The sequence below is a fragment of the Ilyonectria robusta genome (assembly GCF_021365365.1).
Source record: "Ilyonectria robusta strain PMI_751 chromosome Unknown BGZ61scaffold_13, whole genome shotgun sequence".
Taxonomy (NCBI): domain Eukaryota; kingdom Fungi; phylum Ascomycota; class Sordariomycetes; order Hypocreales; family Nectriaceae; genus Ilyonectria; species Ilyonectria robusta.
Window position 1 is genome coordinate 217,584 of NW_025764447.1, and position 16,197 is coordinate 233,780.

A 16,197-nucleotide genomic window follows, 5' to 3' on the forward strand; every position below is an offset into this window, starting at 1 on the left:
TTGACCAATTCTACCGCCTCCCGGATAAGGCTAGGCTTCTGTCCGGGAATTATAATTAGAAATGGTCGCGTACGTACATGGTGAGCGAGCGCCAGAGACAAGCGAGTGCTACACCTCCAAATTCCATGCAAAAACTATCAACTTCTAATCAAATTTCTTAAATCTGTCTCTACGTATGAGATATAACGAATGGATAACAAACTCTCCCTTAGAATCTCTTTAAACTTGACTTTGGAGAAGGCGATTGTTGGTAGTTGGCTGATGTGGGCAGCCGGAGATAGCGCGAGACAGATATATTCCTGTTCCTCATAGGTTTACTTAGACCTCTATTTACCATCAACAATGTAGATACGGATGCAAAAATGCCAAATGAATCAGCTGGTTACCGTAGCTTCTAATCTTCTTTCACTAGAACCTTAAGCATTTCCACCGCTTGGCTCTGGCCACACAAATGAAAATCCCTCGGCAATCCCAAAGTTGGGTGACCCATCCTCATTGGCCGTTAGAGGCTGTACCATGGCATACCGTGAATCATCGCATGCTCCCGCCGAATTCGAAGTGGCATGAAACGTGATCCAAGTTTCACTTCCATCGGGGCTGGTGAAGAAGCTGTTGTGACCGGTACCGAAATTGCCGTTTGCGCTCGATAAATGACATCCGTCCGATTTGGTCCACGCGCCAGAAAGCGCCGGATCAGTCGCGCCGTCCCACTCCAAGAGGGCAATACAGTAGTCAGGTGTCCAGCAATAGTTAGCAGAGTATGCAATGTACGTTTTGTTTCCAAAGTAGAGACCAACTTGGCCTTCATGCACAGGGACGCCACTCTGTTCCCAGGGCTGATCAGGCTGAGATATGATGCTCAGATCACCAGTAGAGACATAATCGTCGCCCAGCTTGCGGATACATGTCGATTGGTTGGGCACACCGGTCATGCAAGAGTAAACAAAGTAGTTCCCCCATCCACTGAACCTCAGGATGGAGCCATCGATGCCCCAGTCGGGGGCCATTTGGCCGACATAAGCCCAATCATCATCCCAAGGAGAGGCACCGCCTAAGATCGAAATTGTCAGTCGCTTTGAACGAAGTCGTCAATCAGTTATCGGGTGTGTAATTCTACCTTTGATCACATGGGACCTCTGGTTGTCCAAGTTGGTGGCACCGGAGTTGCCTGCGGTATAGTACAGATACCAATTTCCATCAAAGAAGTGAAGCTCAGGGGCCCAGACATTGCAGCACCGAGACGCGTTCGTGTCGGAATAAATGATCTTCGACTCGGCAGTCTTCAGCCCCTCGATGGTCTCTGCACGAGCAAGCTGCAAGTTGTCCCACTCCGTCGAGATGAGATAGTACCAGCCACCGGAGTAAGTCACCTGGGGGTCGCTTCCTCCGGGGCTCCGGATCGGATTCGTAAAGGCACTCGTGGAGCCAAAGAGGCTTCCAACCACGAGACCAGCTTTCAAGATTCGGAGGAGAGCCATCATTCCCCAGTGAAATGGTGGTGAGGGGTGATTTAAGATGGTGTTCGCATTTCATAAATGGGCAAACCAAGCGTGGTTTTATACATGGATGTGCCCAGCTTTTCACCTCCTCCTGGCCCTGTTCAAGATCCAGGACTCGAACGTCGGTGATAGATGACCCGGGACGCTTGTAAGGGTTCTTATAGCCTCAAAATACTAGCGACCCAGTGTCGTTTCTCGAAAGAGTAGCGGAGACGCTCTGACGTAGTATGGGCCTGATGATTCATGTGCCATTCCAATTCTATTGGAGCGCTTTTTCGGAATAGCCCCGGTTTCGTCATTGCCAAGACGGGGTGCAAGGAAGCCCGCGGGGTGTTGATTCGTGGGGATTTGTATGTTTTCTTTGTCTCAAACCTACCCCACAGCAGACATTAATGGATCGGCGCATTAACAGGTGGTGCACAGTGACCCCCGCCCTCCGTTGAGGTGGTGACTTCAATAAGCATAGTTGATAAGCTTAATTGTTGTTTCTTGCAGCCAGCTGGTGCGGTGTCTGGTAGAACTCATTCCTGACTATTATAAAATGACCAGCTTCGCCCCCACATCCCCGGATCATGACCCCACGCCTGCGGGTCTAGGAGAAGTTCCAGAAGCCGGTACTTCAGACACTGGTAAAGCGTATGACTCTCTAAGACAGACTTAAAGGCTGTGTGAGTCTTCTATCTAGACATCAGCGATTTGTCGCGCGCAATTTCTTATTGCTGAACCAATAGGGCGAAAGCTGCAGCTGAAACACGATTCATATCCACAACTCTTGCTTCACTGTTGGACGAGACTTGAACCATGTGTCGAGATTCAGAAGCAAAGGCCATGTAGAACTCACATTATTTATGGCCGAAGGAGGCTCTGCGCACTTTCAATAAAGTGCACGGCCAACCCTGGGGTATTGAGCTACCCAGCTCAGAGAGTCTCTTCGAAACGAGCAAATTAACAAATAATTATTCCAAGCAATCGATACTCAGCGCTACACAAGCCAGGGTTCGTCGTGGTTGAATATATTTTTTACCATCTCAATACTCTAGGCCTAGGCAAAGGGAAACCTACCGTTATCCAGTGTCAAGAAACAATGTTAAATGTAAGCTTAGTTGACCTCCCAAGTGGATGAAAAGGAAAAAGTCAGCTATAGGGTAGGTTTAGTGAAAAGGTGAAATATGGCAAACGAATTCGCGTTTGCCACACATTCTCACGTAAATCAATTTATCTGAAGTCGTCACCCGGACCTAGTGACCTACTCGCTGCTCAAAAATGTCTACCGCCCGACCGGTATGATTATTTTTTACTACCAGTTAGAGTCGGATATGTTAAGCCACCAAAGTATCCAGCCCAAAGTGGTTGCGGAGAATGCCACTTGCGCCCTTATACAAACAGAACGCGGGGTTCGAACATCAGTTTGTACTACAGCCTCTCGTCGGGTCTCCTCCAAGAATATCAGTGTTATTATTTATTCATCGGGCTAGTGTCCCATCTGGTCTTATTCCTGTTCATATCATCTACATTAGGCAGCTTGCTATTATTAATGGACGGCTTTAAACGCCTCTGGTTTGAACAATCGACTTTTTAACTGTGATGTTCCATCCTCCTTGTCCGGCCTGAGTCTCTTCCTTTCTCTCTGCAAGGTTTGACTGGCTGTTATTCCAATCGTCTGTACCCCCAACGGAACCTTCCGACCTACTATCTGCCTTATACTTCTGGCCCTCGAGGTCAGAGTCGGCAGCATCGTCATGGTTGATGACGGTTGTAACTCCGATGCGCTTTCCAGCATTATCATGAAGTTCAAACGCTGTGCCGTTCTCGCCTTGGCTCCGGATGTATCCTGCTTTCGGGTGGCCGCTATCTGTTCGGTGCCATTGTCGAGCGGAGGTTCCGTTGCTTTGTGCTGTAGAACCACCGAAGAAGGTTCGGAGAAGGGGTCGGAGGGTTGCCACTCCTGACGCAGTGATGCCAAGGCCAGTTTCGACTGTCGACCAGATGGCGACGTCTGAAGTTGAGTAGAGGAAATCTTCGATGTCGGTTAAAGAGTAGAGGTAGGGAAAACGAACGATCGTCGCACTCGAAGCACTGTTAATCGCATTAGCTTGAGTCAAAACCATCGAAATAGGTAGAGAGAAGACAAAATTCATGCTGGGAAAGGAAGGGGACCAATCATACATTGCGCCGGCAGCTAGAATCAGTACAACTGAGATTTTCATTCTCAAGTTCATCTGTAGCTTCCAAACAAGGAATATGGGAAGGATGCTGAATGTCCAGTCGGTCCAGCAACTAATGGCGGAGTAGCCATAGAAGGCATTCGAAACCACCTTTGCATCTAAGCAACTTCCCTCGGGCGGGTTGCTGGTGTATCGGAGCCAAAAGAGTGATGTAGGTCGGCACTGCAGTACGAACAGCAGGAAGAAAAACAAGCTGTAAATCTCAGTGACACCTGTCACGATCCAGATGGTGATTTTGTGGGATCTGTGAACGCAGATTCGCAATAAGAAGATGGCAATGCTGGCTTTGATGGCCATATTAGTTAGGACGTAAAGAGGTTCGCAAGTCCACCACATCTTTGCAACGTCAGTATCTACAACTTGATCAACCAACTCAGTCGGGGTACTCACCTGCATCGCCTTGGGGATTTTCTCCTCGGGGATGTTGACAATGTGCTGTCCAGTGCCATAACGAACGCCTGTGATCTCATAGGAACAAAAGACAATAAAGAGAATCTGTCACATGTTAACGAGGGACAGGTAGATCAAAGGTTGAGACATACCTGGGCGGCCACAGCTAGCCAATCATCCGCAGCAAATGCCTTGATGACCCAGCCACGACAGTAAACTCGAAGGATTGTTGCAATGGAGGAGACGATGACAAATGTGTATGCAATGGCACCAATTTGCGGTCCGCGGCTCTCGGCCGCCATCTTGTCGAGTAGTGAGCGAAAGTGACCAACGTGCGATATTATGCAGGGCGATGTAAAAGAACGAAGCAGCAGCCAAGGGAAACAGAGTTTGGAGCGAGGTTAGTCGGGGATATTAAAGAAGCAAGGGGTAGGCTACCTGTCAGTCTTTCCAAACTGCCGGCAGCGGCTCCGCGATCAAACAATCTTGAGTGGGAACCAGAATAATGAGTGGCTGCAATCCCCCGTCTCGGTGTATCCAGTCCGCTTGTGGCTAATTCTGGTGTCTCTAGCGTGCGGACTCGACATGACTCGAGTCAAGAGCGGTTCGCCTATTGGTTTCACATGAGCGTGGCAAGTGGCGACCATCTCAAGCAGTTTAGCGCTACGCTTTGATGATCTTCATCTTGGGAGCACTAACGGCGACTTTATCAAAGCACACCGTCGTTCCTCCACATCGGACCCATCGACTACGGATCCAGAAGAAATCCATGTGGAGATCTCAGGCACAATTATCCACAGGATGTGCAACCATGACACGCGTAGCGCCCGAGAGCTGGCCGCTTGGGAAGTAGTTCAGGGTCATGGCGACAATTAGTACGGTGTACATTCCGCATTATCCGGCAGGGCTAGAATGTGCATCACGGGGCATTGGGGAGGGCTACAAAAGTCGACAACAGCCAGAACGGATACTTACTGTTCTCGGAAGTCGTCCATGTGGGTTTAAGCTGGATAATCTGACCTGGTTCATCTCGGTTCGGGCTCAGTGTTGATCAATAATGTAGCGTGAGCTACGGTAGATCCGGGGATGAAGAGACTGAAGTAAATGGCACGCTGGAGCCTTGATATCGCCGCATAACCCGCGGGAGGCAGATGCGGCACGCGCGGCGAACGCTCAGGCACCAAACGACGAGGCTGATGGCGTGGCAAGGATGAGGCTGGCGATGAAGACAGCGAGAGAACCTGTGCATCGCGGTCCGCGCGGCGGCTGAACGCCACACCACGTGGTGACAACGCCGCGAGAAAGGCCTAGATTAGCCGCGGAGCAGAAGGACCTGAGTTTATACGTAGTACACTAGATTCTTAGGACTCGGAGTTGTGCCTTTACGTAGACGCATGGCCGAGAAGGCCGAGAAAGCCGGGAGCTTGGAGTAGAAATCCCGAATTGCCACAAGCCCAAGCCCTAATTATGACTCGCCTCGTTCCAGCACACAGTCGCTCTGCTCGCGGTTATAGCCATGGATGCCCTGTAATCGGACCGAGGACGCCAAGAAAGGGGCTTTCGCTGTCAAGACGACCTCGGCTTCAAGCCCTGTATGTCAGAAGCACCTACCATCACCACGGCGCAATTCTTCGCTTTGAGTCGTGCCGTAACATCGTCGGGGAACTGACGTCCCCTGTTACGTAACGATATCCACATTGGCGATCTGCTCCGAGGTCATGCAAAGAATTCGAGGGAAGAGGGAGGGCCAGCCAGGGTATGTGGAAATAACAGGCAATGAATGTTGAACCAGAGCCGGAGATTAATGGACAAAATCCCATCTGCCATCACCAGATTCACAGATAATTAATTAGCTTGGGCTGTCACTTATCTACAGCATCTGATGAATCCCACTGCCGATCGGGTTAATTGCCACCGGCCCGCAGCCCTAATGCCGATCGTGAAGATCTCTGATTGCCACGCTGACATACCAATCGGGTCGGCTAATATTACCCTCAACCCCTGTGCAAAGATGAGCTGGTGGTAATTCCGAATGGCAACATGATGATGCGTATCGCAAATGCAGTTTTGCACTATCCCATGGCCTGTCAACTGCATGTTAGAATAGGTTCATGCGAATTCATGGTTGATTTGTAAGCAGAGCAATTGGACTGAATATTCTAAGAAGAGGTCATGCAGCATCAGAAGAAAACCATCTTGCAATAAATCTATCCTGATCATGAGGGAGCATGATATATCCTGGCGAAAGAGAAGTACCTCATCAAATGTGAGGATGGGAACATCTCTACGGAGTTTAGTGACGGCCGCTTCTACGAGCGTAGTTTGCGTTTGCTCAACAAGGTCCATCGCTGTTAGGTGTACTGCACCAAGCACGAGTGGCCCAATGATATCGTTTGAGTAACGGATCCGCTCTTCTCTTATCTCTGTCGACCACCGTTGGTTGCACAGACGTCAGACGATGGGGTGAGCCTTATTCCTTTTCCGTGTCTCGGGTATTCTAGCGTGGCCTCGCCTAGTGTTGAGTGACAGCTTCTTGTTGATCATTATTTCTTAGACCACAACCACCCTTGCACGTGGGTATAGAATCCAATCCACGTGCCACTATGCATCCTAGGAGAATGAATTGCAATCTTGTCTGATAGCCTTGTGATAACAACGCAAGAAACTATACAAGGTATATTGACAGGAATGTTGGGAACCGCGGAAGGATCCGCTTTTGTTTTTAATCTACCCTGTGGGACATAGGAGATAGCTCCCAGTCTCAAATTACACTTCTCCGCGCTTTGTTGATGCCTGAATACTTTTTGATCTTTTAATAATCTAATAATTTTGTATTGAAGAAGCAACAAGTCCGCTGCGGCACAAAGCTCCCGAACATTAGACCGGACCGAGCCTGAACGGCAGAATCACAAATCTGAACGACTAGGCTGACCTACCTACCCATCGAATGTAAGTCGAACCACCGCAGCAAATAATACACGGCGAGCCCTGGGTGACGTGCATCACGACGCCGAAAAATAGCATGCCCAGCACCCTCAAATTTGATGAGGGCTGTTGGGACCCGCAGGTGTTTGAGCAACCTGAACATCATTTCTCCCCAGCACCGCAGTGGGCGTCCGGACATGTTTGTTCCCCGTTATGAACGGCTTCTTGCCTCCCTTGGCAAAAACGCAAATGTTAGAATAACGGGCATATCATTTTATCCTACTTTCATTTTTAGTTGGAAGGACTTGTCGTATCATGGTGCGAGCTTGCACACTTTTAAATCCGAATTCATTGCAGTAATAGACAGAGTTGAGTATAATCTGGTCCCGTGAGGAGTGACTTCAGACATTTACCATCTAGCTAAGAGCTGGCATCGCTCATACTAAGACAATACGGACTGAAACAGCTCCATTCTTTGTGTGCGGCACAATCAAGTCATGGTCATACTTGATGTCCTCTATCGTTGTTTCATAGAGACGCGCCCTCGGTAGAACACGGAATGCCATCAATGCGACCATAATATAAATTTCGCAATATGCTAAACTGCGAGCCATATCAGCATTGGGTAAAAATGCGGTATCATAGGTTACGAGGGACTCACTTCTCGCCGAGACACGAACGACTACCCTTGCCGAAAGATATCAACATCTTTTCAAGTCTGTGGTTTGGCTGGCCATTCATTAACCATCGCTCGGGCAAGAACTCGTCGGGGCTTGGGAAGAGTTCTTTATTCCAGTGGTTGATCATGGAGGTCATGCCGATAGGAGTGCCTCTAGGAATTACCCACTCGACCTCGCCATCTTGGCTTTTGTAGACTAGGTCTTCGGTACGAGCAATTCTGGCTGCCCTAGACGAGATGCCAGGAGTCATCCGTAAGGCCTCGTGTATGACCGCCCATAGGTAAGGCCGCCCTTCAAGATCAATCCATTTGAGATTCGAAGGGTCAATGTCCTGGAGGTCTTCCATCAAACGCGCATAAATGGCAGGCTGATCAAGAAGGTGGTACATGATTACCGTGAGCGTAGTCTAGGAAGCGTCAGTATAATGCGGGACGTTCACTAAAAGTAATGGCACCATACAGCGGTGGTTTCTGTTCCCGCAAGCAAGAAAACAGACCCTTCGCCGGAAAGTCGATACATAGACTTGTCGGACTCTGGCAGCGTTTTCGACTGCACAAGGTCTGCAAACACTCTTCCATTTTCCGGGTTATCCAGGGCGTCCTTGATATATCCGGGAATAATAACATTCATGTGCCTCGCGACGGCCTTGATGTCTTCGCCCATATAATCAGCCAGCCAGGGGAGAAGATCAGCAAGCTTTCTCGCAAGTGCATTATATCTCATTATATACGCGTTCCTTAGAAAAGGCTTGACCATGGTGGCAAAGTTGGGCTCCCAGCCATCTTGTGATAGGAATCCCATGGGCTCACCAAAGCAATACTGGGAAATAATGTCTGCGGTAAAGCAGTTGAAGGCTTCTTTGATGTCGAATGGCTTCTTACCAGCAGAGCGTAACATCTTGTTCACCAGGAGTTGGGCAAACTCGTGTACCTCGTCTTCGAGTTTGAGCATTTGTTGACGTGAGAAAAACCTTGACAAGGCGCTTCTCCGGATACGATGGACCTCGTGAGCGACAGTCGAGAAAGCACTCACTGACACTGGACCGGCGCCTCCAGTATTGAGTTGGTGTTGCCATTTGTCGCGGACGCGGCCGCCCCCGGCGTAAATCTCGTCGGTAAAGTATGGATCAGAGCAATGAAGCTCGTGAGGGTTGATTCTGACGATTGGCCCTGCGACTTCAGTTAGACTCGACTGGCCGAAAATGTGCTTTACTCAACTCACCATAGCGCTCATGCATTCGCCTGATCTCGTGGCCATATCTTCCCATCAGCCACCATTCAAAGTATGCTTCATACAAGTAGGTCGCAGCAGCCAGTTTGGGGCCGGGAAATCGGGACAACGGGTGGAACGGTGATGCGTTATACAAAGCTGTCAGAATGCCATGTGCAACCCATACACTGATCAGGTAGAGTATGTTTTCTGGAGAGAGGAGGGCTCTGACACTGCCGACATTGAATTCAGCCATTGACTCCATATTTAGCACGAGCCAAAGGATATCTCCAGGTGTATGTATCGGTGGAGGGTTATTCGAGGAAAGAGACGTTTTTGAACGGATTTATGTATCAAATGCGCCTTGATTTGAGGGTTACTCAAAATATAAGCGGCTGAAAGAGTATCTTGTTCTTCGCTGTCCACCAGTAGGCATTCTTAAGTCACGGGCTGTCTCGCTGAATAAAGGGAGTATTATGCCCCCGTCAGTCCAAGAGCGACACACCATCAATCTGAATCATTGAGGGGTTAGGCAGCCATGCATAGTTATCATCCAGCCTTGTTTTCGGAGCAAAGACGGGATTGTTACAGTTTCCTTTTTGCGATCTCTGAGCATAACGCTAGCTGTATTGTGCAAGACATGCATTCCCAACGCGAATGATTGGGTATGGGCTGTCGAGATGGCTCAGATGACGCGCCGCATGCAGATATATGATGACGCCAAGTTCTTGCAGGATGATAGAGGCGCAGTATGACTTTCTTGATTGGTGCTCACCCATTCACGTTCGCCTCGATGTGTGTTAGTTCTATTCAGTTGAACAAAGCAATATGTGATCCTATCCCATGACTGAAACCAGGGGCCACAATTGGTAGTGAAAATGATGAGGGTAGTCTAGAATTGGCTCAGGTGGCAATCAATGATGTAACCCTTGATCTGGCATAATTGGGGCCGTCCCAACATTTCCTTTGCATGTAGATAAGCACAATGCCCATCTTAGCTGAGACATCTGCGCCCCGTACCAACATCACAAATGGATATGGAAAAGAATTCCTATAATATTACCAAGGTTGGAAGATATCAGATCACTAGTAGTCAGAGTTTATACGGCCCGCACTTGTGTCGCTAGACCGTTGTAAACCATTTTAAAACTCCATTGTCAATCATGCTGATTGCATGCACATATTCCTGGTAACACCAAGTCTCTCCCTTCACCGTGCAAACACCATCCATATTGGGGACTTATCAATGTTCATCTTTGCCTGCGAAGGGGACCAAGTTTTCGACCATAGCGCATACCATGGCACTGCGAACGTTTCCGTAGGTGAACTTCATTCTAGAATCCCCCTGCCTTCAAAAAGTCCTTGCAATCTTCGAAGACACCACAAAGCGCAGGGTTTGGGCGTACGCGGCTCCGCTATGATAATCGAGGTAGCGAAAAAATACAGGAATCCCTTTAGGATCCATGGATCGGTAATAATCCAGATACGAAGCTCACAGCTTTGTATTCCGGTAATCACGAGAACAACTGAGACAGATCCATTTAGGGTCAACAACATGAATATCAACTACTTAGAATAATGTAGGATATTTAAACGCCTGTAGATGCACCTTTTCCATGACGCCTTGCATTTCGCTCACCAGGCGATCTTGGCCAAGAACGAGCCCGGGAACTTCCTCACGATAAGCTTCCTAATCTCATCCACACACAAAATCCCAAGGCCTAGAGGGATCGGGATGAACCAAAACTCAATCGGCACCGAAGCGGTTCCGAAAAGCTTCTGAATCCCCGGCACCTCGGTAACAAAGACGGCAATGACCAAGCTGATAAGCATGCTGAGAAGCAACCAAGGGTTCTGCTTCTCCTTCGTAAACGGGTTGGACTGGAAGATACTCAACCTCCGGTTCCGCACAGCGAGGATATTTCCCCACTGCAAGAAGACAAGAGTGACGAAGTAGACACATTGTCCAGTGTTGTTGAACTGCACTAGCTGATCCTCGGTGTAGCCGTGATATCCCGGTTTATAGCCCTCGAAAAGCAAGAACAGTTCGCTCACGGGCATCTTAGCATACTTCCACATGTAGAGAAAGAACATTGAGTGGGCAATGATTGTCTCCATGGAGCCCGTGAACAGGTACGCCTGGGTGTAGATCTTGGCGTTGATCAGATGGTCATGTTTGTGGTTGCGAGGAGGCAGCGACAATAGGTCGAACTCTTCCTTCTCCATGATGAGAGAAAGACTCAGGAAAAGATCAGTGAAGACGCAAATGATAATCATCAGGAACGCGCTCAGTGGAAGGGGCACGCCGAGGAAAACGTTGAGAATGACGGGCCAGATTTCAGACCAACTGCCTGCGGGGAGGAGGTAGGAGATGACTTTCTGAAGGTTCTGGAAGACAAGACGACCGAGGCGAATAGCATCAATAATGGAGTCGAAACGGTCAAGAAGCACCAAGTCTGCCGCTTCGATGGCAACGTCGCTGCCCGTGACGATGGCGACTCCAACGTCGGCGGCTCGCAGTGCGGGAGCATCGTTGACTCCATCGCCTGTAACAGCGACGACGTTGTCGCGAGCGCGCAGCTCGTTTACGATTCGCAGCTTTTGCTCTGGCGTCGTTCGTGCAAAGACAATTTCGTCGTAGGCGCACACGATGTCCCAGTTTTCTTGCGTCAGGCGACTCAGATTTGAGCCTTCGAGGAGCAGGCTTCGCTTGATCAGAGGAGCTCGTTCCCTCTTCCTCTTGGACTTTGGTTTTTCGCTGAGCTCGTTGTTATCAACGCCACTATAGAGACTGTCGATCGTATCGGGGTCGCTGCTGCAAGTGAAGATGCCAGTGTTGCGAGCAATCGCAGCCGCAGTCAGCGCGTAATCGCCCGTGACCATGAAGAAGCGGGTTCCAGCGCGGCGACATTGCTCAACAGTAACAGGAATCTCAGGACGATGCGGATCAATGATACCGAGCATGCCAACAATGGTGAGATTTTGAACGACGGAGTGGGTAATTTCGTCACTGAATGCGTTCGTTCCGGCGATAGCGTTGGGGGAGATGAGTTTCTCGCACAGGACAATGACTCTCTCAGCACGGCGAGAAGCTTCGTCTTGGATGTGCTGGAACTTGCTGCGGGCAGCCTGGTCAAGAGGGAGGACCGAATTAGAGTCGTAGGACCAGTATTGAGTGCAGCCAGCGAGAAGAATGTCCGGAGCACCTTTGATGATGGCACGGTATTTGCCTCTTTTATCTTCCGACTCGAAGAGTGCCAGCATCCACTTGTTTTTGGAGTTGAAAGGGATTTCGAAGACGCGGGCGTTTGTCTTCCTGAGGCTATCTCCAGAGGCACCGGATGCAGCAAACCGAAAGACGGCGCTATCAGTAGCATTGCCTTGAACTGTTCGTTTGTGGACGGGAAGATGGATCGTGGTTGGGTCAAACGATGCGTCGTTGCACAAGAGGGACGCTCGATGCATCGCTACCGCAGCATGGTTTGGCTCAATTCCCTCATGCAAATGATGGAAGTCATCGGCTGAGTCAAGACTGTGATCGACAAACGCAACAGAGTTGACAAACATCTGGTTCTGCGTGAGAGTGCCAGTCTTGTCTGAACAAATGACATTCACGCAGCCCAGTGTCTCAACAGTCGACAGTCCTTTCGGCAATACATTGACGGCCTTCATTCGACGGGCAACCATCATGAGTGTCAACGCGACAGCAACAGGCATACCCTCGGGAATGAAAGCCACGACGCAAGCCATGACGTTGACAAGCATGGCGGGGACACTCATGAAGCCAGGATGGTCGACACGCAGCCAGCCAGCCCAAGACAATAAGATGAGCAAGGCAAGCAAGATGGTCATGCATACGATGATTTTGACAAAGCGAGTGATCTCTTTCTGGATAAGGGCAGCAGAGTCTTTGACACTGGCGGTCGAGCTTGCGATACGGCCCATGACGCTTCGGGCACCGGTGAGGACGACCACACCGACACCATTGCCGTTCATGACGGTTGTACCCATCAAGGCGATATTGCGACTCTCAAGGAAGTTTCGGTCGGTCGGGTCCACGGCGCCCTCGACCTCATCCGACTCACCGGTAAGGACAGATCGATCGAAGCGGATGTCACCAGAGTGGCTGATGAGGCGGAGATCAGCTGGCACTTTGTCGCCAACCTGGAGATGAACCACGTCGCCGGCCACGAGGCTGATGGTGGGCAAGCTCTTGAGGTCTCCATCACGCTTGACCAATGCAAAAGACGGCAACAGGTCCAGGATGGCATTCATGGTCTTTGCGGTCGACCAGTCCTGGAAGGCGGAGAAGCCAGCCTGAAGGAAGATGACGATGAGGATGAGGACAGCAAGAGCCAGATTCTGCGCCGACGGGGGGCTGCTCAGGGGCTGCCAGCAGAGGAAGAATATGATGGTACCGACCCAAAGAACCGAACAGAAGCCACCGAAGATGTACTTGAGCGTTTTCTTGATGTAGTTTGTCTTGGGATGCGGCAGGGAGTTGTTTCCATCTCGCTCAAGGCGAACCGCGGCGGCACTTTCTGAAAGGCCCTCTCCAGAACTAACGTTGAGCTGTTGGCAGAGCTGCTCAACTTGGAGCTCATGGTATTGAAGCTTGGCGAAATAGTCCTCGTCGTCTTTGTTGCCGAGGCCAGTCGCGTTTTTAGCCTCTTCGATCTCGTCGTCGTTCTGCTTCGCCTCAGTCACCTGGTAGGACAACGTTCGGTATTCGATCTGGACGCCCGAGTACGGCGAGGTAGGCTGGATGCGGCTGCGAGAGCTAGAACGCGATCGGGTGCGACGGCGAGAAAGCGAGCGGGTGCGAGAGCGTCCATAGTATGCGTCCGCGTCATTGGACGCGCCATCCCTGCCGAGACCGCTCTGGAAGGTGATGCGAGGATTATTCGCAGCTTCCAGATCGGCCTCGTCGAGTTGGATGTCGGGGTCTGACATGTTGATTGCTGTTGCGGCGGTGTGTCTGATGCAAGGTTGCAGAGAGGAGGGTGGCAGGAAGGAATAGAATGCACAAGGATGGATGTTACAGAGGCAAGATCGGCAGTTGTCAGAGTGAGAAAGGTTTCAGTATGAATTTGCACTGGCACCTAAGTATGCAACTCGCGGTTCTGCTCCCTTTCCTCACCGGTATCCAGGAGGCCTCTCCCCTCAAATACCCAGGCAGCGCAGCGCCATGGAAAATGCCTCATAGACCTGCTGGCCTCGGCTTGCAGCGCAATGGAATACGGTGTAGCCAGTGCCGGTGCTATACAGAGCGGTACGAGCCACCCGCCAGCAAGAGGTTGTGTGGGTGAGGTCCCGGCCGGGTAGCGGTCAGCGCAACTACCTGTCCCTCAGATTGTAGGGCCTAGGCCCGGCCATCGGTTGGTCTGCTAGCCCTTGTATGCGGAGATGACGAATAGCTCATAGCTAACTAGATGCGGATGTCTGCGTTTCTGTCATCTCGAACTCGGCCCCTGGTGCTGAGGACTTGGGGTTGGCGCGGCATGCCGGATCTGGACGAGGTACTCGATACCGGGGAGATGGGGCATACGTAATGTGCGGGGAGGTCATGGGCTCTGAGAAGCTTTCCAGGTGGTCCTTTGACGTCTTTGACGAAGATGGACAAGCTCGCCGGTTGGCGATTGGGGCGTCTTTTTCAGTGGGGAGGTGAGGCACTTTTGGAGTACGCTGGCGTGTGTGAGAGGAGACGGGCGGAGGAGAAAGAAAGACGGAGAAAAAGAGACGGACAATTGCAAACGAAGCCATCTCGTTTGTTTCGTCTCATGGGCTCTACGTCACATCAAGAATTGCAGATGGGATCACGGTTCCTGGATTGACGTCCTCGACGTGGGTGTACCCGTCTTGGCATTTCTTGGCACTGTCTTAGCATTTCTCTTCCCATTCCTGATTCGGCAGTGGCAGTGCTCGCCGCGATTGAGCTCCTTGATTGGCCGACCCCCTGGTGTCGTCACTTCGTGTAAGTTGGGGTTAGGGCATCCAGTTTGGCAATTGCCGTTAGTATGCCACGCTGCGTCGGACAAAATCCCTCATAGAAGCCAATAAGGGGACGGAACGCGAGAAATCAGGATTTACGACCAGAAATGAGGGGGGTTCTTACCGACTGACTGTTTGCATCCGAGCCCCGATGGTCTAGATCCACCTTGACTGCGTTACGCATCCTCCACTCTCCATTAAGCTATTTCTCATCTCATTATGAGCGATTACTCGAATACTTTTCTCAATGCCATGACTCTGAAGGTTAGGGCCTACTCAGCCAGAAAATCAGGGCTACAGGGTATCCTCGCCGGCTTGCTTCGGTTCCAAGTCCAGACACCCCGTGTTGACGCAGTGGAAGTTGTGACTTGTCACCGGGGCTGCTTGGTAGTGAAAGCCTCACCATCGTATTTACGCCAATGCCAATGGTTTTATTCCATTATGTACAAGAAACTCTCCTCCGCGCCCCAGCTCGGCATACTGCGAAGAGTTAGACGCAATCTGACATCAGCCCCCAATGTCCTGCCCGCCGCACTTTCGACAAGCGGTGTGTTCCATGTTGTCCATCGCCGTTAATCATGCTATCGTGTAGCGCTTGCAGAGGATGCTGGGGGAGGCTGCACTCGAAACTTTGCGCGACTGCATCACATCGTCAGTCGAAACGCCAGCAACGTCCACGTTCTTCGCACAATCTGGGCACAGCATACCATAGAGGACAAGTACGAGCCCGCCGCTCAAGCCATGGGTCGATGCACTCCGGGTGAAACATGTGGCCGCAGAGTAATAGGCGCAGCAAAACGCCATCAATAAAATCTTCGGTGCAAATAGAACATTCAGACTGGTCGCCGTATCCTGACTCTGGCTGTTTCCGGGTTGGTTTTGAGTGCCGTATGAAGACGGGCTTTGGAATCTGTACCCCGCCGTCACTTGGCTCGTGTTCAGATGTCTTGTTCTTCGCCTTCAATGTATGAGCATCTTCTAAATGGCTTGGCTGGGGATGATAGACGACTAGTGGGATATAGTGTGCTGTGTTCCGACCTAGGCCGCCCGTGGTGTTGACGTTGGTGTTGATGTTCGCAGGGTGGTGCCTTTCCCGTTGACGGATGCTCAGGAGTGAACCTGGTCTAGCGACATATGCTAAACCGCCGATGACAAGTACAAAAACAATTACCAAAATGACAGATACCGTGGTTCGTATGCTGTCTTGATTTGATGACGTTGCTTGGCTATCAGCCATATTTTGCGACGAGCTCGAAATTATTGGGGACCAGGAGATGC

At 50.6% G+C, this 16,197-nt stretch overlaps 6 protein-coding genes across 6 annotated transcripts; all 6 read right to left on the reverse strand.

Annotated features, from left to right (window-relative positions):
• Nucleotides 1-416: 416 nt before the first annotated feature.
• On the reverse strand, nt 417-1,478 carry BGZ61DRAFT_354987 (glycosyl hydrolase; the record flags this gene model as incomplete). Its single annotated transcript, XM_046240676.1, has 2 exons — nt 417-1,051; nt 1,118-1,478. 2 exons carry the CDS (start codon nt 1,476-1,478, stop codon nt 417-419), a joined length of 996 nt encoding a protein of 331 aa, XP_046102639.1.
• Nucleotides 1,479-3,043: 1,565 nt separating this feature from the next.
• On the reverse strand, nt 3,044-4,416 carry BGZ61DRAFT_355653 (uncharacterized protein; the record flags this gene model as incomplete). Its single annotated transcript, XM_046240724.1, has 4 exons — nt 3,044-3,575; nt 3,666-4,060; nt 4,115-4,219; nt 4,267-4,416. 4 exons carry the CDS (start codon nt 4,414-4,416, stop codon nt 3,044-3,046), a joined length of 1,182 nt encoding a protein of 393 aa, XP_046102640.1.
• Nucleotides 4,417-7,696: 3,280 nt separating this feature from the next.
• On the reverse strand, nt 7,697-9,193 carry BGZ61DRAFT_494992 (cytochrome P450; the record flags this gene model as incomplete). Its single annotated transcript, XM_046250821.1, has 3 exons — nt 7,697-8,125; nt 8,179-8,888; nt 8,941-9,193. The coding sequence occupies 3 exons, from the start codon at nt 9,191-9,193 to the stop codon at nt 7,697-7,699; spliced, it is 1,392 nt and encodes a 463-aa protein (XP_046102641.1).
• A 1,281-nt stretch (nt 9,194-10,474) lies between these two features.
• BGZ61DRAFT_454254 (uncharacterized protein) lies at nt 10,475-13,461 on the reverse strand. The gene has a single exon (XM_046246187.1). The coding sequence runs from the start codon at nt 13,201-13,203 to the stop codon at nt 10,564-10,566; it is 2,640 nt and encodes an 879-aa protein (XP_046102642.1). The 5' UTR covers nt 13,204-13,461; the 3' UTR covers nt 10,475-10,563.
• Nucleotides 13,462-14,056: 595 nt separating this feature from the next.
• BGZ61DRAFT_454257 (uncharacterized protein) lies at nt 14,057-14,719 on the reverse strand (the record flags this gene model as incomplete). Its single annotated transcript, XM_046246188.1, has 1 exon — nt 14,057-14,719. A coding segment is annotated over exon 1 (335 nt), but the record flags the coding sequence as incomplete, so codon positions are not given.
• A 781-nt stretch (nt 14,720-15,500) lies between these two features.
• Nucleotides 15,501-16,156, reverse strand: BGZ61DRAFT_479372 (uncharacterized protein; the record flags this gene model as incomplete). Its single annotated transcript, XM_046249100.1, has 2 exons — nt 15,501-15,558; nt 15,627-16,156. 2 exons carry the CDS (start codon nt 16,154-16,156, stop codon nt 15,501-15,503), a joined length of 588 nt encoding a protein of 195 aa, XP_046102644.1.
• Nucleotides 16,157-16,197: the final 41 nt, after the last annotated feature.

Excerpts from the sequence above, each read along its gene's own strand:
- BGZ61DRAFT_454254 (XM_046246187.1), bottom strand. The coding sequence starts at position 13,203 with ATGAATGCCATCCTGGACCTGTTGCCGTCTTTTGCATTGGTCAAGCGT.